General features: G+C 36.9%; 1 protein-coding gene across 5 annotated transcripts in view; it reads right to left on the bottom strand.

Moving 5' to 3' along the window:
• RICTOR (RPTOR independent companion of MTOR complex 2) overlaps positions 1 to 25,131 on the bottom strand; it is a 122,241-nt gene extending 97,110 nt beyond the window's left edge. For 4 of the 5 annotated variants that reach the window (XM_049648735.1, XM_049648737.1, XM_049648736.1 and 1 more), the window contains exons 1-2: positions 25,028 to 25,131; positions 24,809 to 24,856 (exon numbers count right to left, since the gene is read on the bottom strand). In XM_049648735.1, coding sequence (XP_049504692.1) covers positions 24,809 to 24,856; positions 25,028 to 25,076 — 97 coding nt within the window. In that variant the 5' untranslated portion in view covers positions 25,077 to 25,131. Of the gene's footprint in view, positions 1 to 24,276; positions 24,781 to 24,808; positions 24,857 to 25,027 lie in introns of those variants that run through there. The other variant, XM_049648740.1, reaches the window with a different exon arrangement.
• Positions 25,132 to 25,505: the final 374 nt, after the last annotated feature.

Below are 25,505 nucleotides of genomic sequence, written 5' to 3'. Positions count from 1 at the left end.
TTACCCAATGTAGTTTTTCCATTTGCTGATTTTGCTTTGGATCCTTTTGCCATAATGAGCTCTAGCAAATTATGAAACCTGTGAGTGATCTTGAGGACCTCCAACACAACATTAAAGTTTGAGAAACACTGCTCTAGAGCTTAAGTGCAGGACTTGAGGACGATGACTTACCCTTGGGCCAGTGAAAGATAAGAAATCCATCTTGTACAAAATCAGATCTTAGAAAAGACTACTCTCCTATGGGGGTGCCTGGATGGCCCAGTCAGTTAATCGTCTAACTCTTGATTTTGGCTCAGGTCATGATCTCACAGTTCGTGAGTTCAAGCCCCACATCAGGCTCTGTGCTGTCAGCACAGAGCCTGCTTGGGATTCTCTCTCCCTCTCTCCCTGCCCCTCCCTCTCTCTGTCTCTCAAAATAAATAAACATTAAAAACAAACCAAAAAAAAGACTACTTCCCTAGGAAAAAGTGTGAATTGGAAGAACACGCAACCAACAGAGGTAGATAGCAAAAAACCCACCTCTGGGTAAACATAGCGTATGTTTTGAAAACAAAGATTTCTCTTGAGATTTTGAAGCTGCTGTACAAAGCTCTGGAACTTAGATATATGTACTTCTGTACTGTCCAAAAAAATCCCAACATGAGAGTTTTAATTTAAAGTAGCCCCTTGTTGAATATACAATGGGAAAAAAACAGTCTCTTCAACAAATGGTGTTGGGAAAACTGGACAGCTACCTATGAAAGAATGAAACTGAACCACTTTCTTTCACCGTACACAAAAATAAACTCAAAATGGATTAAAGACCTAAATGTGAGGCCTGAAACCATAAAAATCCTTGAAAAGAACACATGCAATAATATCTCTGACAATGACCATAGCAATATTTTTCTAGATATGTCTCCTGAGGCAAGGAAAATAAAAGCAAAAGAGACTATTGGGACTACATCAAAATAAAATGTTTCTGCACAGCAAAGGAAACAATCAAGAAAACTAAAAGACAACCTAGTGGATGGGAGAAGATATTTGCAAAGGGCATATCCAATAAAGGGTTAGTATGCAAAATATATAAAGAACTGATACAACTTAACACCAAAAAACCAAATAATTCCAATTAAAAAATGGGCAGAAGACATGAACAGACATTTCTCCAAAGAAGACACACAGACGGCCAACAGACACATGAAAAGATGCTCAAAATCATTCATTACCAGGGAATGCAAATCAAAACTACAATGAGATCACCTCACACTTGTCAGAATGGCTAAAATAAAAAACACAGGAAAAAAAGTGTTGGCGAGGATGTGGAGAAAAAGAAACCCTCTTGCACTATTGGTAGGAATGCAAACTGGTACATCCACTGTGGAAAACAGCAGGGAGGTTCCTCAAAAAATTAAAAATAGAACCACCCTATGATTTAGTAATCATACTACTGGGTATTTACTCAGAAAATGCAAAAACACTAATTCAAAGGAAAATATACACCCTTATGCTTATTGCAGAATTATTTATAATAGCCATACTATGGAAACAGCCCAAGAGTCCACTGATAGGTAAATGGATAAAGAAGACAGAAGATATATATATGTATGTGTATTGATATAATGGAATACATATGTGTGTATATGTAATGGAATATTATTCAACCATTAAAAATGAAATCTTGTCATTTGCAACAACACGGATAGAGCTAGAGAATATAATGCTAAAGTGAAATAAGTCAGTCAGAGAAAATTACCATATGTTCTCACTCATGTGGAATTTAAGAAACAAAACAAATGAGGGGCGCCTGGGCGGCTTCATCAGTTAAGAATCCAATACTTGATTTTGTTCAAGTCATGAGCTCACAGTTGCTGAGTTTGAGCTGCGTAGAGTCTGCTTGGGATTCTGCCTCCCTCTTTCTACCCATCCCCCCATAAATAAACATAAAAAACATAAAAAAGGAAACAAAACAAAGGAGCAAAGGAAAATAGAGAGAGAGAGAAAAACCAAGGAACAGACTCTTACCTATGGAAAACAAACTGATAGTTACCAGAGAGGAGGAGGGTCACAGAGTACACTTACGTAACATCATGAAAAAAATAAAATTTTTAAAAATTTGAATGAAATAAACTAGTCCTTGGTCTCCTGTATTCCCAGGCAACAGCCAAAGCAAACCCAACCATCAACCAGCCCCATAACCCAACCACCCAACCAGGTAATCACCATCTGCCTGGGTAACCTAACAAATTTAAGTGCACAAGCAAAAATCACAAACACAGAAGGAAACCTGAAAATAAGCTATTATAAACAGAAACAAACAGCAAAACAATCTAAAAAGACTTAAAATGTTAGAATTATCATATACATACTAACAATGAAATAATAATATTTTATATATCTAAAGCACAGGGCAGGGGGTGCTGGCAAACTTGTTCCATAAAGGGTCAACTGCAAATATTTTAAGCTTTGAAGGCCACTCGATCTCTGTCACAACTACTTAATTCAGCAGTTGTAGTATCAAAGCAGCCATAGAGCATGACTATATCATGCAGCATTTGCAAACCATATTTGCAAGATTTGTAAGCCATAACTTACCTCAAATTTAAAAAAAAGGAAGGATTGAAAATACAAGATTCAAGAGAGCACTTATTAAAAATAATTACAAACATCCAAGCAGAATTTCTTGACATAATTATCATGATTAAAATAAAAATTCAATGGGGAGAATAAACAATAAACACAACTGAGGGGAGAATTAATTAACTGAAAGACACATCTTAAGACATGATACCGAATGTGGCCCCTAAGAGAAAAGGAGAGGAAATACATGAAAAAGCTTAAAAAAACAAGATAATGAGAATGCCTAACATGCATTTAATAAGAGTTCCTAAAGGAAATAAGAGAAAAATGCAGGAGATGCAAAAAGTCAAATATTGAGAATTTTTCAGAATTGTTCAAAGACATGAAATTCTTAGAATCAGGATGCCCAATAAATCTTAAAGTAGGATGCAAATAGCCACGTAAACATATTTAATTAAAAGTATTTCAAGTCAAAGCAAAAAACTGCTAATACTGAAAAAAGACAAATTATCAAGAAATAAAAGCAACTTGATGAAAGTGTACTTTTTTTACATATTAAAAAAACTAATCAAAAATGTATGAACCTTGTAGGAAACCTAACTTAAAATGTTACCTGTACAATAATTTACCTGTACAATAATCAGGAAATTTGAACATTAACTGAATATTAGATGAGATACAGAAATTACTGTTAATTTACTTAGTTGTATTAATGGTACTATAGTTACAGATTTTAAAGTCCCTATTCCTTAGAGATACATACTGACATATTTACAAATTAAATATTATATGCCTAGGATTTGTTTTAAAATTATCCACTAGCAGGGCGCCTGGGTGGCTCAGTTGGTTAAGTGACCGACTTCGGCTCAGGTCATGATCTCACGGTCCATGAGTTCAAGCCCCACGTCGGGCTCTGTGCTGACAGCTCAGAGCCTGGAGCCTGCTTCAGATTCTGTGTCTCCCTCTCTCTCTGCCCCTCCCCCGTTCATGCTCTGTCTCTCTCTGTCCCAAAAATAAATAAAAAACGTTGAAAAAAAAAAATTAAAAAAAAAAAAAAAGAAGAAGAAAAAAAAAAACCTTTAAAATTATCCACTAGGAAAGGAGGAGGATATACAGCTGAAATAAGATTGGCCTGTATGTTTACAATGGTTGAAATGGAGTGAGCAATTCATGAGGGTTCCTATACTTTTGTCTCTACTTATGTCTATATTTAATAATTTTCATAACATCATATTTTTAATAAAAATCTAATAATCCCAAGTGCTGACAAAAGTAGACTCAGGAGCAATTCTTACATATTGCTACTCTGAGGATATAGATACAGGAGATAATAGAGATATACAGAAATATATAAGCAGTGATTCTACTACATCAAGTTCTATTAACTCAGAGAAATTTAAGTATTGAGTACCACAATTCACGTATAAGACTACGTATAAAATCAGGGGCGCCTGGGTGGCTCAGCCGGTAAGCGTCTGACTTCAGCTCAGGTCATGGTCTCATGGTTTGTGAGTTCGAGCCTCGTGTCAGGCTCTGTGCTGACAGCTCAGAGCCTGGAGCCTGCTTTGGATTCTGTGTCTCCCTCCCTCTCTCTGCTCCTCCCCCAATCACACTCTGTCTCTCTCTCAAAAATAAACATTAAAAAAAAATTTTTTTTAAGACTATGTATAAAATCATTGTCTATAATTGTTCATAATAGCAAGGAACTACAAACAACCCAAATGTCCATGATCAAAAGAATGGATAAATAACTATTATTAATTTAATAACACTCACCCTCTGGATTTTTATCTAAGCACTTGATAGACACGAAGCTAAAGTCTTTGAACAAATTTTCTCATTTAATACAATAATCTTGCAAGATGCACAATATCATATCCCTTCCCATGTATAAGAAAATTTAGGCTCAGAAAATTAAATAGCATGTCAAAGATTTCCCTGCATATTATGGAGCAAGAATTTGAATCCAGGTCTTTCCTACTACAAACACAATTTTCATTTCACAGTAATAATTAGGAATATATATTTTCAAAAAAAAGAAACAATGTTAATCTTCTAAGCAAAACAGCTTAAACTGATATTAGAAAACAATACAGTAACACAAAAGTAAACAGTAGTTAGTTCAGATCTGTACAAATTACCAATAAGGTTGGGAATAATGTTATTTCACATAATTTACAATTCTTATTTTATGTGTGTGCATGTGTGTAAGCATACAATAAAAACAATTGTGGGGGGTATTTCTGACCAGTTTATCTCAAACAACTTAATACTGGCATAAGTCTCCTCAAAGTACAGTAACAGCTGATCTACCTTTATATAGAGAAAGCCCTCTTCTTTTTTAAAAAGTCTCACTACATTAAGTCATCTCTAAAGTTTCCACCAACTTTAAACTCTAGGTTTAGAGTTCAGCTTATTCAGCTTCAGTTTTAAGCTTCAACTACACTAGTTCCTAACCCATGAAGTCTTTCTTTAGTGTAAAGTTTGGCTTACTAAAAATGCTCAGTTCAGGATCAAGGGATAAATAACAAATGAAGAAATCACAGTATCAGTTAAGAATCACATTGCTAAGTGAAATAAGCCATACGGAGAAAGACAGATACCATATGGTTTCACTCTTATGTGGATCCTGAGAAACATAACAGAAACCCATGGGGGAGGGGAAGGAAAAAAAAAAAAAAAGAGGTTAGAGTGGGAGAGAGCCAAAGCATAAGAGACTGTTAAAAACTGAGAACAAATTGAGGGTTGATGGGGGGAGGGAGGGAGGGCAGGGTGGGAGGGAGGGCAGGGTGGGTGATGGGTATTGAGGAGGGCACCTTTTGGGATGAGCACTGGGTGTTGTATGGAAACCAATTTGACAGTAAATTTCATATATAAAAAAATAAAAAAAATAAAAAAAAAAAAAGAATCACATGCATGGTACTTCTAGCGATTAAACTGACATAGCATGTAAAAGTGTTCAATTGAGTGTTAATTAGGATTACACTCAAATACTCAAATAAACACTCAATTATTTTTTAAAGGCAGATCACTCATCAAAATTTTTCATAATATTTCTCTTAATTTATTTTAGGCTATGACCATGGCTTGCTCCAATACTTTCTCTGGGAAATGCTAACAGTAAAAAACAATAATACAACTTAGTAACAGTTAAGTCCTCCTTCTGTATTTGCTAAAAATGAAAAACGTCCCTCAATCAACAAACCAAAACCCAGACATTATATAATCATATTTGTTATGGCAAAACACGTTTCAAGTCTAGTGTCAACCCTAGGGTTGCCAGGAATACTACACTGAGGATTGTGCAGTCTCAGTAGTCCTCACGGAAAAGAATGGCATGATCCCTGAGCAACTTCTGCCATAGCACACACATTCATTTGCCAACCTTAAAGTAGGGTTTTACTTTGCCAAAGGCACAAATGTAGTTATTCCATAATTTCTTTTAAAAATATTCAGGGGGCGCCTGGGTGGCTCTGTCGGCTAAGCATCCAACTTATGATTTTGGCTCAGATCATGATCTCAGTGAGATCTGCCCCATTCTCTCTCTCTCTCTCTCTCTCTCTCTCCCCCCGCCCCCCTTTTCTCTCACTCTCTCTCAAAAAAAAAAAAAAAAATCAGGACTCAGAACTCTACCTGGCAAATAAAAAAATATTTATTAAATAAATAAATGTTCCTGCACAGGGGCGCCTGGCTGGCTCATTCATAACAGCACGTGACTCATGACTCTTGACCTTGGCGTCATGAGTTTGAGCCCCACGTTGCATGTACAGATTACTAAAAAATAACAACTGTTCATGCACAGAATTAAAAAGCAAAATTAGGGTCCCCTGGGTGACTCAGTCACTTAAGCTTGTGACTTTGGCTTAGGTCTTGATCTCACGGTTCATGACTTCAAGCCCTGCACTGGCCTCTACTGTCAGTATGGAGCCTGCTTCAGATCCCTGCCGGTTCTCTCTCTCTCAAAATAAATAAACTAAAAAAAAAAAAAACAAAAACCAAAATTGGGTAAAAAGTAAGGATTTTTAGCTTGAACAACCAGCTGAAACAGCTGAAAATCTAGATGCTAAAAGATAGCTTATTGCAGGGACCAGTTACTTAAAAAAAAAAAAAAAAAAAAAGGACAATTTTAAAAATACATAAATAAAAGTTATGATGTAAGACAAGATTTCCCCCCAAAATTTACCTGCTATCCTGCTTATTTATCAGAGCCCATATTCAGAATAAAAATTTAAAACACATTAAAGAGAATAAAGGTAAAATTAACTTCTCTCAAAAATAAAATTAACTTCTCCCATTCCTCTAGTTTCCTTACTTATTATACTTCCAATCATAGATTCAACACCTAAAGAAAACATCTAGCAGCAGCACCAGGAAAGTGAAATGAACAGAATCATATTTTACAGAGCTTATGCAAGCCTAATAACTCCCTTCTCAATCTCCTAATTTGTCAATCAAGCTTAACTATCCAACCAGTCTACATTTTTTTGAATGACGAGCAACTAACTTTAAGAGCAAGATCTGATTTATCTTGTAATCTCCATCTTGAAACTTCAGAAAACTTATCAGAATAAAGTACTCTGCCTATGATATACAGTCAATAATTACCTGAATAAATGAATACATTTCTATTCACAGTCACAAAGAACTGTCATTATTAATGACAACTCAGACATTATTTGCTACCTCAAAATACTAAAGTGATTAGGGTTGGACATGTGTCCAACAGCCTATTGAAATAGGTCACAAAAAAGTGACCTATTTTAGTGCAATCATCATTTCTGCAATGTAGGTTTGGTGGCTTTCTCTTGAATACTGAAGTCTCACGTGATTCAAACTGGATATAAAGTGAAAGGATTAATTCACTCACTTATTCATTCAATTAACATTGATTTAGTGGCATGTGTCATGCATAGCCTTCTCCAGGGACCTCAGTCCATTATCCAGAAAACAGCCAGAGTGATCCTTCTAAATCAGGTAACATCACTCCCCTGCTTAAAACCTTCTAATAGCTTCCCTTTACAAGCATACCACAATCTCCCAAGTTATTACTTGCCTGCCTCTCTACTCTCCTACTCCCCACTCTTCCTCTCATTCATTCAGCACTAGCCATTATTTGTTCTTTCCTTATTTCTGGGCCTTTGTACCATATGTTCTTCGACTTGTAAGAAGCAGACATTCCCCCATAGATCTTCACTTGGTGCTTCCTTGTTAGTCCTAAATCAACTAAGTATCATTGCTTCAGAGAAGCTTTTTCTGACAATCCTCCCAACCACCACTCAACTCTCTTTCAAATATCCAACTGTACGTTATTCAGAACATTTATTAGTAATTAACATTCTATGTTCATGTGTGTGTCTGCATTCTCCCCACTGGAATATAATCTCCTCAAGGGCAGAGACTCAATCTCTGTTACCACTGAATCACCAGGAAAGGAATGGTACCCTGACCATAGTAAAGGTCAATAAATACTTGTCAACTGTGACTGAGGAAGGCACAATATTATAAACAAGGTAACACAGAAAGTTCTATATACTATAAAAGCCCAAAGAAGGAAGATACTGAACCCTGCTTTGGAAATTAAAATTAACTCTGTAGAAAACTTGTTGCTAGCTACTGTAAAGACAGTAGGTTAGATAAGGACAGAACTAGAATAGAGAGACTAGTTATGAAGCCAATGCATTCCTCCAGGAAAGTAAATGGGGGCCTGAATAAACGTATGGCAGCAGAAATAAAAATAACAGATTTGACAGGTATTTCAGAAACAAAATCATTATCATCTGGTCGCAGATTTGATGTGTAAAATAAGGACAAGGAATGAGGCTAGGATGTCTCCTGGGTGTCTGCTTTGGCCCCATTAAAGTACTGCTCTTAATCCAGATGAGAAATATAGAAAGATTTTTATAATAAGATAATTATTAAGTTTGAAATATAGTGATAGAAGTGACATGGCCGAGATACTGAGTGAGCAATATGGAGCCTTCACACTAAAATATAAACTTGACATCATTTATTCAGCTAATAAATATTTAATCAAGTACATACAATGTGTTGGGGTTGTTCTAGGCACTGAGGATACCATGGTGAATGACAAAAGTGTCCTCACAAAACTTATATTCTAAAAGAAAAACAAACAATACTGTAATAGCAGTAGTGACAAAGGCTATGGAAGAGGAAACAATATAAAAGAATCGAAAGTGGCAGAGATGGGGGCTACCTGCAATAGAATGATCAGAGCAGGCCTCACTGATAAACTGATATTTGAGCAGAGAATTAGGTGAAGTAAGGGAGCAAGCCTACAAATATTGGGGGAAGAACAATTCAGACAGAATGTAACAGAGGTACAAAGATTCTGGCTCTAAAAAGAGAGTATGAGTAGGAGTGGATGGCAAGGAGACTGTTTTGCCAAATAGACTAAAAGTATTAGGAAATGAGAATGTATGCAGAGGTAGCCAGAGACCAGATTACAATGGGAGTCATCACACAGAGTGGTAGCATATTTTTTAGAAAAATTTTCTTGTCATACACATTCCAGTATTTAATACAGTGCTGAGAATATAGCAGGTGCTCAGTGACTTCTTTCCAAATTAGTGAAAAAAACAAATCAATGTATTAATGAATCCCCATTTTGTTTGAGCCCAATTTATAGTTGATCAGTTCCCAACCTCCAATTCATCCCCAAAGGATAAATCAAATAGCAATTTAAAGGACTATATTATACGTTTTAGCAATCTTCAGAAGCAGAATTCTTAAAATGTTTTGAACAGTGACATCATCACTAGAACAAGTATATATTCTTCCAAGGGGACTGCTTAAAGGAAACATCTACTTCAAAGTATATGATTTTTAGATTATCTGCTAAACCAACACATGATTTGATAACTTCACATTTTGTAATGTTTTAATAATCATTTTAGACCAAGCTCGGATCGTGCTGGACAGCCAACAGTTTACTGTATTACTTCAGTTCTATTCTAGGAAAAATCATTTAAAACAGTTGGGAAAAAAAATGATGTACTGTATGTACAAGAGCAGTAAGTAACATAATCCTGAAAAACATGGCTAAAAATATAGATTTACTGCATTTTGTCATTCTTAATTGATAGAATCAAACAAGCAATCACTCACAATTGACCATTAAAATCAAGTATTCTTCTGATAGCAAATAATCCACACTCAGTGAACTAAACAGTCTAGATTCAGAATCAGCAAGGATCTTCCAAGGCTATTAAGTGTTCCTGCCTTCAGGGAATTCCAAACTCATTGTTTTCCATACTTCCAGAGTAGATACATGAAAATTTAAAACATTTTGAATATTTAAAAGAAAGTGAATACTAATATTTTTTAAATTATCAACATTTAGAAAATGCACTTTATCAGAAACTTCTCCACCTCCAGTATAGTGAATACTTGTTTCACTTTCACATTTACTCTTGTTCTTGCATACTGAAATAAGTAAAATGTTCTCTATTCTACTAATCTATGCTTAGCACATATTGCTAAGTTGCTTTCAAGTGTTTAATCAATTTCCTATGCAATACTCAGTTCTAATTTCTTGGAGACAAGCATCAAGAGATGAGCAGTGAAATTTTTTTCTATCAAAGCATCACCAACTCTCAGGGGAAAATAATCCCCAAAATCTAATGAAGGATTAAGTAAAAACAAAAACAAAAAATTCTTTAACAATTAAAATTTATTTTAAAACAAAGAACATAAAACACTATCAGATACAGCAAAAAAAAAAAAAAAAAAAGTCCATTACTATGGCAATAAAGTACATTACTATTACAATAAAGAGTCACCAGAAGAAAGACTAGAAATAGAAAAAGAAACAGAAACCAGTGAGAGAAACTGAAAAATACTAAGGGAAAGACAGAAAAACAATCACATAAAGACACTTTATAACTGTCAGTGAGGTAGGTCCTAGACACTCTCACTTAGTCTCATCAAGTTCTAATAAATCTACTAAAAAATTCAATCACATTATTGCTCCTTCATGTGGGAAACCTGAAGAATCAGACAGAGTTCTAAGAGTCTCTTTTGAGCTCTTAAAGAGAATCAGAAAAGACATTTAAACACTTATGCTCTTTCAAGAAGCATCTCTCTATTGCATACTCTAACAACTTGTCAACTTTGATGAATACCTGAAACTGCATGTTGTAAATCTAACACATTAACACACTGATATTTCCATATAAGAATATTACTGAAGTGAGGACCAAAAAGTGTTTATTATCCTCCCTTTTTCCCTGTAGAAATACCAAACCAATTTCAGTAATCATCCCACCAATTTTATTAGGTCAATGCAAAACTTTTATTGAGTTGAAATTCTAATTTTTCCAAATTTTTTTCTAACCTGTAGCTTTGAGCAGCTTATTTTGATCTGATTATACTTTTTCTTAGGATAATCCTTAAGAAAAAACAAAACACAAAAAATTCACCTATGTGTTAACTGGCTACAAACTATTGAAGCAAAAAGTCAGTCTAAAGAGGCAAAAGACTGAGATATTCAGAAAATGATTTTAATTTTTTAAGGAAAGTTGGAATTAATCTCATTATTCCAAACCCTGTCCACTCACATAAATCCACTCCCCATTCAAAAGGAAAGAATCCATCCACATCATGACATACCTGATATACACTTTATATACAACATGGTGATGTAACACCATCATATGCCCATTGATCACTGGGCATATGAAATCAGATACAAGAGTACATACTGTATGGATGTATTACAGAAAGTTCAGAAACAGGCAAAACTAGTCTATGGTGTTAGAAGTCAAAATAGTGGTATCCTTCATGGGGGGAAGTAGTGCCCGGAAAGAGACACAATGAGAGCTTCTGAGGTATTACAATATTCTGATTCTTGATTGGGGCTCTGATCATCCATGTGTTCAATTTGTCAAAATGTACTGGACTATACAATTATGACAAACATTTTTTGGATCCATGTTTTCTTTAAATAAAAAACAGGGGCGCCTGGGTGGCTCAGTCAGTAAGTACTTGACTTCAGCCCAAGTCATGATCTCATGGTTTATGAGTTTGAGCTGCGCGTTGGGCTCTGTGCTGGCAGCTCAGAGCCTGCAGCCTGCTTCTAATGGTCTGTCTCCCTCTCTTTCTGCCCCTCCCCCTGCTCATACTTTGTCTTTCTTTCTCTCTCTCTCTCTCTCAAAAAAAAAAAAACCCTAAAAATTTTTCAAAAAATAAACTAAAAAATTTAGTAATATTTACTGCTCTCAATATATTAGGCATTTTAACATGTAAAAAGAGGGTCTAACATCTCCATGTAGTTTTCAAGGCCCTCAATAACTTACCCCTACTTTACAAATCCAGTATGAATACGAAAATTCTATATCCTGATTCATCTCTCAGTAAAATTTTTAATGTCTTTATTCACACTCCATTCCTCTTGATTTAACCACATCCTGCTCATTCAAAGCTGTAACAGTGTCCCACTTTATTTTTTTCCCAGCTCATACCTCTCTCTCCCTTCTCTCATCTCCCCTGCTTTAAATTACCACTAAAGAACACCCAATATCTATTTATTTATATCTATGTGCCAAAATTATAGTAAATATTTTATAAACATTTCATTCATTTCTCAAATAAGTGTTATTCCAGCAGAGATGAGAAAATATGCTCAGAGAAGGCAACTTGTCCAAACTCAAAAAAACTTCTAAGAGGCAGGATCAAGATTCAAATCCAGATCTGTCTGACTCTAAAGGCCATGTTCTTAGCTACAGAGCTAGACTGTCTCTATATTATGCAACTAGCACATTATTTAATGTTATTTTGTTCATATTAGTCATATTTTGTACCTTAATGTCTATCTTTATATAACCGTACCATCCATATTGTATACGTATATTCTAACTCTATCAAGTCATACCTTACCTGCTTTAAACCATGCTATGAGGCAATGCTATCTGGAAAACAACCAGGATGTAAAAGTAAGCACTCCAAAAAATGGCAATAAACAAAGTATGTATCTTCAACAGGTTTAGTTATTACAGGTAACATATATTATTGTCAGTAGGGCTCCTTAATTCTTCATAATCACAACATATTTATATTTGTTTTCCATATAATATTAATAACTCCAGTTAGTTTCTATTTTACAACAGTGTAAAAGTAAAAAAATAAAGGACTGCTAAATGTAAGAATGATAGTTGCAATGTAAAGTGATAGCTGAGTACAAGGACACAGCACATAAGATCAAAAAGAGCAGTCCAATGTCATACAAGGTATTAATAAATTGCCCCCCCCCACCTCCCACACAATAATCGACATTCATTATGATGACCCCAGCTAAAGATAAAAAGTTAAAATATAGTTGATATATCCTTCTTAAGAAAGGGGAGAAGTACATAATAGTTACAGAAATAATTTTATCCAAAATGGTTAAAATGTACATTTTAGAGCTCAGCCAATAGCCTGCTTGAGGGCTCCAAATTGACATTACTACAATATATAGCATACTTATTTAGTCACTAGTTATTCCAGCAATATCATTTATCTTCTATTGTCCTTGTTTTTAAAAAGATTATAAAGGGTTAAGTGCATAGGTTTTAGAATCAAAAATAGTGAATGGGATCTGAATCCTACCTCTCTCTTTTACTGGCAGTTATGACCTGGGGCTAGTTAGGCATCCTCTGGGCCCCACTTTCTTCATCAGTGATATAAGGATATTAAGAGATATTTTTGAGAAATGAAGGAAGACTAGGGGCGCCTAGGTAGCTTAGTCGGTTGAGCGTCCAACTTTGGCTCAGGTCATAATCTCCCAGTCCCTGTGTTCGAGCCCCGCATTGGGCTCCATGCTGACAGCTCAGAGCCTGGATCCTGCTTCAGATTCTGTGTCCCCCTCTCTCTCTGCTCCTCCCACGCTCCAGTCTGTCTGTCTGTCTATCTCTCTCAAAAAGAAATAAACATTATAAAATTTAAAAAAAAAAAAAAAAAGAACTGTAGGAAGACTACATTAGATAATTTAAGTAATGTTTTTAACAGTTTCTAGCATATAGTAAAGTTCCAAATATGGTGGTGGCTATTTTTTTTTTTGTAATCAAAGACCATGTCTCAAAAATCTAGCAACCAGAACAATGCTGGACACACAAGTAGTACTCATTAGTAGTTGGTGATTGACCTGTATCACAGAAAACAGTTAAGAGTCTAATAGCGCATGGCAGCATCCAACCTGAGTACACCTACTACTTTTATTTGTAAATACTTAGAAAATAAAAAATGAAGGAACTAGGATCGATCACTGAAAAACGATTCCTCTATTAAATTTTGGCTAATTTCATAAGAATTTCATTAACAAACATGGCTGCTCAGCAAAGAAATAAACAACACTGAATAAGATACCTATAAATAAAAAGTTTGAATAATGATGGATGACATTTGTCAGATACCAGAGAGAAGATTCCTATTTTGAATGAGAGCTAATAAAATAATTTCTAAAGTGGCTTCCAATATAGTTAAAATAAACATACTGTGTATATACACACACCTCCCCCAAATCCACTCATACTCCAGTACCCCAAGTGAACATTTACTCTCATTACTTATTTTAAAAATAATTACACTTTTTCTCTACCGTACCTTTACAATATAGAAACAATTACTGATATAAATGAAATTTTTTTCCTAGAACTCAAAAATAAGTCTAAACTTTTAAAATAAAACAACTATTAGAAGAATAATAACAAGAAGAAAAGACAACTGCTACAGTTTATCCAAATCCCTTACTCTTCTCCTTTATTATTTTCTTTTGAAGCATAATCAGCACCCTTTTAAATTTCTTCCATTTTGATAGGTAAAACAATAATGTATATTTCTATATTCAAAACAATGCTGAAACATGAACATATAACACTGAATTCTCCCATGACAAAGGAGAAAAAGGCTATTTTAAGGTTCTTATTAAAATACATAAAGTGATTTAGGGGCGCCTGGGTGGCTCAGTCGGTTAAGCGGCCGACTTTGGCTCAGGTCATGATCTCGCGTCGCGGTCCGTGAGTTGGAGCCCCGCGTCGGGCTCTGTGCTGACAGCTCGGAGCCTGGAGCCTGTTTCAGATTCTGTGTCTCCCTCTCTCTGACCCTCCCCCATTCATGCTCTGTCTCTCCCTGTCTCAAAAATAAATAAAACATTAAAAAAAAATTTTTAATAAAATAAAGTGATTTAAACATTTTTAAGGCTATGCTAATCTAAAATTTAACTCACTAAAAAGTTGTAAAAACTGATGTTGAAAATTATCCTCATATGACTCACGAAATCTTACAGAAGAATTAATCTGACCTGTTTGGACCAAGTTATGTATGCCATTCAAAAATAGCATTGGAAATACAAGCTACAGCAATAAAATAAAACCACAAGTCATTCAAATTAAACAAAGTAGAAAACAGCTATTTGTATTCAAATAGTCCATTATCATGATTTTATACTAATCATGTGACAGATATGATTAAAAACTTATCCACAACACATGTAAATAAAATGTTCCACAATATTCTACCAGCCACCTGGTCACACACACAGAAACTGCCATACAGCTAAATGTTAAGAGTTCACAGCTCACCTACCTCCAACCACTGGAGTCTTCTCTCTTTCTGCAACTCTATTCCCCTCAGTTTTTTCTTTTTCCTTTCTCTCTCTCTCTCTCTTTTTTTTTTTTCCCCTTGGGGGAGGGGGCTGGTGGTGACGGTAGTGGTGTGGCGAAGTTTAGGGAGTGTATTACACAGAATTATGAGTGGAGAAAAAGCAGGGCAATTAAAAGTTTTAGTATATGAGGGATGAACATTAAGCATGGAAATAATTAGTATACTATCTTAAGATGTGATTTCTCAAAGTATGAAACTACATGTGTGTATATATATATCCATATGTATACATATATACATACACATATATATACATATACATATATACATATAAAAACATCTAAGAGCAGTTAAACACACTTTTATCTGGTAAGTTGTTCCTTCTAAGTAACTGAAAGTAAATTACTTGGTAGTCTTCTTTGTTTACAGCTCTATGTCTCTTCACTCTTTATTCATTACAAGAAACACATGAAATTACACTAGATTCTGAACAAAACTACTAAAACCCCTGCAAGTGGCAATTCAACTCTCATTTTGCTGCTTTAGTAAAAGCAATAATTTCCCCAGTACACCCTTTACCCAAATAACTAGAGGCCTGGGTAGGGTGCCTGGATTTAGCAATGAAACATTCCACGCTTTTCAGAATGATTTTAATTTCAAATATTCTATCTTACTGTAAGGCCAAATGTTTAATTCTGAGATCAAAAAATATGGTCATTTTAGTGTGGAAAATAACAAAAATAATACCCATCTCATTTATAATCTCTATCTCCATACTGCATACATCTAGAAGTTTGGTAACAAATTTACAGAGCCCTTTGAACATGCAGTATTAATTAACGATGGGGAGAGGAAACACATATACTACAAAACAATGGAAGAAAAAAAATCATTTATATTTGGATTTAGAATAACAGCCAAGCATTTATATACTCATAGTCACAAGCACACAATTATTTCACAATATGCCTATAAGCTCTCAGTCCAGTCCCAAACTACCTTCAAAGTCAAAAGAGCCCTACTTTGAAATGTAATCAATCTTGAATAATTAAGACATTTACATACAGAACTCATCACCAACTTTTTCTCAACATTACCTTCAAATACTGAATAATATTCCAGGAATGTGTTAGTTCACAAAATTAAGTTACAATTTTTAAAACACTGATCCAAAGTTCTACCTATTCAAATGCTACCCTTTTAAGCAAAGGTCTTATACGTGTCAAGACTATTGTGAGGTCTTTCCTCTAAGCTATCCCTTACCTGTCTCCCATTTTTTTCTGAATTCCTCCAGATTCTGATTCCTTTATAAGGACAACTGACAGGCTCTTCAAATATTATTATCTTATATTACGCCCTGATATAGGTATATCCCAACCGTAATATAAACTTGAAGCCAAGAATTGTCCTTCCTGATTCACGGTAACACTTACTAACACAATTATATAATATACTGATCAAAAATATGCTGACTGACATTAACAAACCACTATAAATCTAAATCTTCAACAAAGTGGGGTAAAAAATGGCCAAGTAATTAAAAGAGCCAAATTTTTAAAAATCCAGGTAATTAAAAAACTATTTTTGTATTTCTTAATAAACTCAACTGAATCCATAAATAAGATATTTTGAAGTCTCAGCATATCCTCAATTTCATTGTACTTTATAGAAATTTCATCATTACCAGGTGCTCTGCTCAGTTTATGCAATCTGTCTGGACCAGACTTAAAATTTTTTTTTTTTAACGTTTTATTTATTTTTGAGACAGAGAGAGACAGAGCATGAATGGGGAAGGGGCAGAGAGAGAGGGAGACACAGAATCGGAAGCAGGCTCCAGGCTCTGAGCCATCAGCCCAGAGCCCGACGCGGGGCTCGAACTCACGGACTGCGAGATCGTGACCTGAGCCGAAGTCGGGCGCCCAACCGACTGAGCCACCCAGGCGCCCCTGGACCAGACTTAATAAAAGAATGAATTTTAAGAATGTACTTGGGTTTAGGTTCTTTCAATCCTGTGACTCTGAACATATATTTAGCTAGTTTTACACAATTATTTTCAACTTAGTTTGGCATCTGCATAATATTTAAAGTATATTCATTGTAGAGATAAAATAAAAGTAGCTCATCAGTTTTAACCTGGCCACACTAACAAAAAAGCACAGATAATACAAAACAATGGATGATCCAAAAAGCATTAACAGTCAACTCTCAATTATTCATATGTGGATTACCTAATATATATTTTAGCCTATTTATGTTTGCTATCCTAATAGTATTTGCTCAGGAAATAAAAATTGATGCTAATCATTCACATAAAAGACACATCAATCTACTGCAGGGGAGGAAAGCATACAAAATCTTCCCAAACCACATATAAATAATGCTATTTAGATTATGTAATTTAGCACTCTTCCATCATTATTCACCTTTTTATTAAGTGCAGGTAAATGAGAGTGGACTGTATTTAGCTTGGTGATAGTCAGAGGTACAGATACACAGGCATGCAAACCATTCACTCACCCCACTGTGCTTTTCACAGCCCTATTTTCAGTAGCCTGAGACCTGGGAGGGGGAGGAGGCAAGTCACTGCAGATGATCACTTAAAAGGAAATTGAGAGTTGACTATAATTTACATTTAAAGTGCTATGAAATACCATCACTCCTACATGTATTCATTGCCGTTCATGGGAATACTTCTCACAGTGATTTAACAAGGCTGTAATGCTTTCTTTTAACCTTTCAATATCCCAGAAACGTGATAGCTGAGAATCACAAAGACGGAAGTGACACTATTACACATGTAACTTAGTATGCGTTTTAGAAATTCAGGAAACTGAAGCCCAGAGAGGTTAAATAGCAAGCCAATATCCTCAGATGAAGTAAAACTGAGTATTCCAGACGTCAACTTCAATGCCACAGTTTCACCGCCTCTTCAACCAAAACTCTCCTTTGGCTTCAGAGATCATAGTCTTGCTAGTTTTGTTCTCTTCTGTTGGCCACCTTTTTGTCATTGACTCCTACACTATGACAGACACTCTCATCAGCGCATCCTCTAATACTCAAGTCTTTAACTCTAACTACATTTACATTCTTCTTCTCTCAATGACCTATGCAGGAACCAATCAGATCACAACTTCAGAACCATTCTGGTACTCACAGCTACCTTTTATACATCTTTCATAGACTTAATCACCTGATATTCAAGTGTAAAGCTGAACTCATTATCATCCTTCCAAAATGAGTTTCTTCATTTCATGGCACCCTCAATCTCACTGTTCCTCAGGACTACAAACTTAAAATGTTTTTACTTCTACTCTCCTTAATACAATACTACTCCATTTCCCATCTCTCTCTCCATTCTGCCATTCAATAAATACTTCAGTTATTATTATATGACAGATGTTGGGAAAGCTTAAGATCTGGTGAGGGAACAACAAGTGGACAAAGAACTTAAGGCAATGGGAAGAGATATTTAGAAAGGAATAAACACAGATGTGGAAAAGTAGAGGAAGAAGCAATGAATTCCCACTGGAATGATTTTTAGCAGTAGCACGTGACCCAGACCTTAAAAAATTAGGATTTCAATAAAGAGTGCTGAAAATGAAATTCTAGGCAGAGGAAACAACCTACCCAAGTTAAGTCAATAGAAATGTATGCCAAGTACAAGGAATAAATTATTTTTGACTAAAGCAGATTCTCAACCAGGGGTATAACACTATCTGCACAGGGAAAGAACAAGAATGGGGAGGAAGGTGCTTTAGAGTAGCAAAATCTCCTTATCCTCTTTGAGAAGCACTGTGTGTAAAGAAGGAAGAGAGTGTGTTACAACAGATAAACTATGCACAGAGGTTGACAGAATAATACGATTAAGACAGTACAGAAGATAACAATTCTGAAATAAATCATAAAAGGCCTTCAATGCCAAGCTAAGAAATCTGGACTTGATTCTGTGAGCAAAAATGAGGCATGAAGTGTAAGTGGTTTTTTGTTTGTTTGTTTTTGTTTTTTACTTAAGAGAATGATGATAAGATCAGATCTATATTTCAGAAAAATAATCTTGGCAATCATATAGTAGAGAAAGTGAAAAAAGGTTCGAGAAGATTTTACATCATCCAAATGAGATAATAAAGATGTGAACTAAACCAATGACAATGGAATATGAAGAGACTAGATTCATTAGATATTTCAGAAGCAAACTGGAGGACCATGGCAACTGAACAATAAGCAGTAGGTCTCTAGCATGGTTATTAGGAAGGATGCTGGTGGTAAATAGAAAGGGAAAAGGGAATATGCAAAGTCTTACACATTGGGCCTTTTAGAGGAGTACTAGACAAAAAATGCTAATATGTTTTGCAAGCTTAAGAGAAAGGGTCTGAATAAAAATATAGTTAACATAACCATCTCAACTCTTGGATTTTTTTTTCAACTCATGGATTTTTGAAGCCATCAGTGAAAAGACTGTTCAGGGACTCAGCACTATAGGAGACAAGAAGATCAAGGACAGAACCTTAGGGTTCACTTGCTTACAGAGCTGCAAAACCAGTCAGTGAACAGAGAAGGAGCAGCATGAGAGGTAGGAAAAGAAGTAGGAGAATATTTCACAAAAGTCAAGTGAAGAAATAGTTGCAAGAATAGCAACAGTGTGGTGGCTACAAGTGCATGATCTGCAGTTAGTCACTCACTAGCCCCTAAGATCCTGACTGAGTTACTTACCTAAATTTCAGACCTTCAGAATTTTAAAGGCTATATCCTCCACTATAGGGATAAAAAGAACACTTCAAACAGTTATTAAGGATTAAGTGAGATAACATATTTTAGTGCCTGGAACAAAACTATTAATACAGTAGTAGCACTAAAATAGAATGGGGAACTTAAAAATGCCAATGAATTTTGCATGAGATTACCAGCATCCTTCAAAAACCTATTTTCAGTACAGGGGGAAAGCTGTGCTTAGAAGACTATAGTGTTAAGGAAGAAAGCTACAGAGTGATGATAAACCGTTCTTTCTATAGAACCTATCGAAAAACAGCTGTTTTGTAATCTTTGTCTTTATCTTTCCACACCTCCCACCACCATCCCATGCCTGGTTTAGTACCTGACCCATATGAAGGATACAAGAAATGATTACTGAACATGACAAAAATTAGCCAATAGCAAGGAAGAAATGAAAAAGCAAAGGATCTTAGTTCTACAAAGAATCTTAGAGAAACAGTATCAGGAGCATAAAATGCCTTTCCAGGTTAGCCTTAGAAAGGAACAGAGATGCTTTATTCCCTGACTCAGGGAAACTGAAGTATGTATGAAATATAAAAAGTTGGCTCAGTAAGTAGAGCATGCAACTCTTGATCTGGGGGTCATGAATTTGAGCCCCAGGTTAGGCACAAAGATTACCTTAAAAAATAAATAAAGGAGAGAAGAAAACGGAATTAACATTAGACAGCTTCTACCTTCTTAATAAAGAAATATAAGTACTCTGCACAAAGTAAGAGAACTCCAAAGTCAGTCTGAACTCTGAAGAAAACAAATTAGTTGGTAACTGCATTTCAAAATATATTCACCTTCATTTCTCTCCAACACCCTCGTCTAGTCTCCCACCATTTCTTAGATTACATCAGCAGCTTCCTAGGCAGCTCCTCTTCACGCAGACTTTACCCTCCCCAAGGTGTGGTATATTCTCTTGAGAGCCCACGTTTCCTTTCACTATGTTCCTCACTATTCTTATAAGTCAACCACTCTGTGAAGCTTCTCTAATCCTCTAACCATCAAACAGTTCATCATTTTCTTCTCAAGGCTACTTCTAGTCCTTGTGCAGTCTGATTACTTAACTCATCGTTCCATATTGCAGGCACTTTATTATGTCTATTCCAGTAAACTCCTAAAAAGAATAACATCTTCCTTATCTTCATTCCTTCAGCACTTAATTCAGCATTTAGGATATAATGGCCATTCATTCAATGTTTGTTTTGTCTAACTGAAGTCAGCAATTAAACAACATAAGTAATCTGGTGTCTAGAAAAAATCAGGAAACAAAAAGTACTGTTCAAATCTGCATCATTCAGATAACCTTCCTACTTTTCTAAGTATTAAACAGCAACTAAGACCATTTTTTTCTTCTTACTAATGGAAAAGTAAAAGCGTTGGATAATCAAAAAATATAAAACTCGATACTTTTAAATAAATTATATTCTAATAGTTACATTAGAATACAGGTTTGTCCATGTCCTTAAATTCACTCTGAAGATAATGATTAAATTACTGTATAGTAAGAAGGACGTACACAGAAAGAATACTCTGTGTCTTTTCAAGTTATTCAGTAGCATAAGAGATAACACTACTGGACTGATAAAAAAAAAAAAAAACAAAAAACAGGCTATCCTTGCAGTGGAAGTGACTAAGGGAAGCATTTTGGTTTCAAAATAGATATTGGCATGCAAAACAGAGAGAGTATTTAAATGATATCAATAGCAAATATCAGGGACTTTCACAAATTAAGTAGAGTAGTTGTTTGAACAAAACTGAAAGCAACAATTACCAATAAGTTTACTGTGAGATCTACTGCAGTGAAGTTCCTAAACTAGATCAAAATTAACCCATCAACAATTTTTAGTTGACACATACTATGTATGAAGGAACTACAGCACTAATAACCAATATCAAAACCAAAGTGCCATATAACGCTCCTGAGCCTCAAAAAGCTTGCAAGACTAGTTAAAATATTATTACTAAGAAATTTTCTGAAGTCAGAGAAATAATTCTAAGGTTCTATAAAATAAAATACTACATTTTACCTTAACTGCACATAATAGATTACTCTTTGCTTAGACCTAATTTACTGGTAATCTCACAGATTATTTCTTTACAGTAACTATATTCAAAAACTCTACTTCAGACAGACTATACCCAATTAATAGTAAATCTCAAAAAAAATGAAAGCCTCAATACCATAATTCCTTATTAACAAGTCTATGATGTTCAAAACAATTCTGAAATATTTTAAATGTGATATAATTTTGATTCCATAGTGTAGGAAGACAACTAACATTTAGTTAACATCACTCACAAAAGTATCAGCTCCTGTGCTGAGTATTTTAAGCACTAGTTCTCACATTCTTAATAAGCCTTTGAAGTTATCCCTCTTGGATATGAAGAAACCAAGAATCAAGCAAGGTCAAATAACTTGCCTCAAATCACCTATTAGATATGCCAGCTAAGATTATAATCCAGAACTATTTGACTTTACAGTCTCATCTCTTTTCACTACATACTGATGGTTCCTTTTGGAATAACAATGAACTGTGTGAGACAGCTACACAAAGAATTTCTCAAAGGTTACATAAAAACAATTAAAAAGAGAGCAAACACTGCCTTCACATTAAAAACAAGTAGTTCTTGTTACCCAAACTTTACCTAAAACATACAGTAATCCAATCCACAAACAGCCGCCCTTCAGCTGCAACTCAGACTGCCTATAGTTCTCAAATTATTAAAGTATAATTCCTCCTGAACTTTCTTCACATTAGATCCACGAGACATCTTTAGATCCACAAATCTTCTTTTAACAATGACATGACTGTCAGAATAGCAGTTTCTTGAACAATAGCTTCCCTATATAATGAATCTGAGATTACTTTTTTATTCTAAACTTCCTTAGGATTTAGGAATAAATCTCATATAACCTCTCTTACTTGCATACGCCTTTTGCAATCAGGTTCAACTGGCTGTGTATATTTCAAACTGAAGTATATTTTGTCAAGGCAAGCAGAAATAGCATTTTCTACTTTTTGCATTATCTTGAAAATACCTATTGACATAGGTGTTCACTAATTGCCCAGGGAGCATAACATTTTAAATGGCAAACATACAGAGTTATCTGTGTACCTGAGTAAGACTGAAGTAAATCAAAGGTATCAAATTTGCACATAAGCTCTTATACAAACTAAACTTCTGATACCAGCCACAGAAATCACTATATACAGAAGTTCTGCAAACTCAATTTAAAGCACAAATACAATTTATTTCTAGTACCACATCCAAACAGGTTTTTAATGAGACATTAAGACAGAAGATCTATCTAATAAATGCTCTTTTCACCTCCATCTAAACACATATGCTCATGTAGAAATTAAGTCAATAAAGTATACCTGTTACAGAACTCAAATGCTAATGTTAAGCCCTGTAGGAATGTTGTTGTTAATTTACTAGAAAATCTTTTCCCACATATATTTTATCAGATTTTCCAAGTGTGTTTGTTATATATACAGTCAAGTTTCCAAACTGTTACACAAAAGTCAAAAGCTTTACATCTTTCTACACTAACACTCAAACCCAATTCGCTGGGGAAAAAATGTTCCAATTTAGTGCATTAGTAGAAATCTTTCTGCCTGTTCACACCAGTGCCTAGTTCACCCAAAACAAAGTCCCTGAACTTTCAGAATAAAATATTCTTACAAAAATGCACTCTTGTAGCTAAATGAAAAGTAGACGTTTAGTTAATAAGTTATCTTACACTTTGACATACAAAATAAAACAAATTAGACAATGCCTTAAATACCAGAGATGAGCCTCAACAATGAGCCCGCGTCTGACAAATACTTTAGATAAGTCACTACGTCAAGTAGAACGTAGGTTAAATTTTTTATTTTTTATAGAATGTTTATGACTTTTCTTTTTAACATCCTAAAGTGTTATTCGGATCTCAAAAAAGGAAACGGACTCTGTACAGCTGAACCACTTTACACTCTATGCTACAGCCGGTGTGAAATATGACTTCTTCGGAATCAGCAGACCAGATCCTGTTTACCGTGGAAGAAAAAAGAAAAACCGTGTATATAACTACTAAATCTTCAGCCAGCTATTGTCGAAAAAAGTCCAGTACGGTGCCTAACAGAAGATACACTGGCCAGCAGCAGGATTAGGTCCTTAAAAATACAACCGGGGTTCGCCCAGTTCCGAAGGTGTAAACAAACCCATCGCCACTGCAGAAGGTAAACAATGAACCTGCAGCGAGGGTGAGGGGGCGGTCTTTGCCAACTACAGTCCCAGCCGCCCGGGAAAGGGAAACAGGAATGAACTACAGCGTAAAGCAGACACTTAGCCACAGTCACTGACTCTAGGTTTCACTACCGAGTTATCAACGCTCCGGGTCCCCCAGAGCGGTGGGCAAAGAGAAAAGCAGTCACGCAGGCAGCAGAACCCAGCAGGTCCGGCTTCTGCTCTGGGGGACGGGTAGGGCAGGATGTGGTCGCTCTTCCCTCAGACATCCTCCGGCAACCTAAATAACAGCCTCTACCTCCCGCCGGCCGCCTCCGGGCGAATGGCTGCACGAGCTCCGGGATGGGAGTTAAACGCTCCCTAAGGGGTCCAGGCAACCCAGAGGGTCACCGGCTCCGCCGAGTCCCGCTCGGCGTTCCCCGGCACCCGCCGCACCCAGAGGCCCGGAGAAGGGCGCGGGGCGAGGAAAGCGGGCATCGGGAAGGGGGATGGGTCCCGGGAGGCGGCCCCGGGCTCCGCTCCTGCGGGCCAGCAGGCGGGGCTCGGGCTCTGCCTCCCGCACCCCCGCGGGTCCCGTGCGGGTCCCGCCCATGCCCCCTGCCCCCGGGCCCCAGCTCCTCCCCAGCAGCGCGCCCTCGCCGGCGCCCGCGGCGCCCCACGTTACCTCGGGTCAGATCCAGCGGGACGTTCTCCTCGCCGCTGTCATTCCGCCCTGCACGAAACAGACACACAGCTCCAATTAGGATTCGTTCGCAGGCCAGCGGCGGCAGCCCTGGCTCCGGCCAGCGCCCCTAATCGCTCCGCCTGCCCAGGGCCAGGGGGAGGCAAGGGCCAGGGGTCGCGGGCCCCAGGCGGCGGGGGGTGAGGGTTGCAGCGGGCTTACCTCGTATTCGGAGGTTCTTTAGCGAGCGGCCGCGGCCGATCGCCGCCATATTGACGGGTTTCAGTCACAACACCGGAAACCTCGCCCAATCGCGCGAGAACCCCTTCCCCTCCCCGCGCGCCGCGCCCGCCCCCCGCGGCATCTCCCCCGCCCCTCCGCGGCGGCAGGCGGCGGGTGGTGCCGACTGAGCCCCGGCCGTGGAGGGAGCGCGGGGCCAAGCTGGGGTCTCTTGTGCAGCTCGCGGCGCGCGCACACGTCCGTCCACCGGAGTGCGCGAGGTCGCGGCGACGCGCGTGGCCCTCCGAGAGCATGTCTGCTGGGAGATGGCATTTCCCACGAGGGGAATCCCATTGATGAGAGTTTGCAGCGTGGAGGATGCTTCCCCTCCAGTGCCGCGGAAACTGTAATCAGAGCCGGGGCGAGCTGGGAGGAGGCCGGGATGCGGCCGGCCGGCCACCTGCGGGAACCATCCTGCCTG

The sequence above is a fragment of the Panthera uncia genome, assembly GCF_023721935.1.
Source record: "Panthera uncia isolate 11264 chromosome A1 unlocalized genomic scaffold, Puncia_PCG_1.0 HiC_scaffold_17, whole genome shotgun sequence".
Lineage (NCBI taxonomy): Eukaryota > Metazoa > Chordata > Mammalia > Carnivora > Felidae > Panthera > Panthera uncia.
Note: the sequence above shows the minus strand (reverse complement) of the source record. Positions and strands in the feature narration are given on the sequence as shown.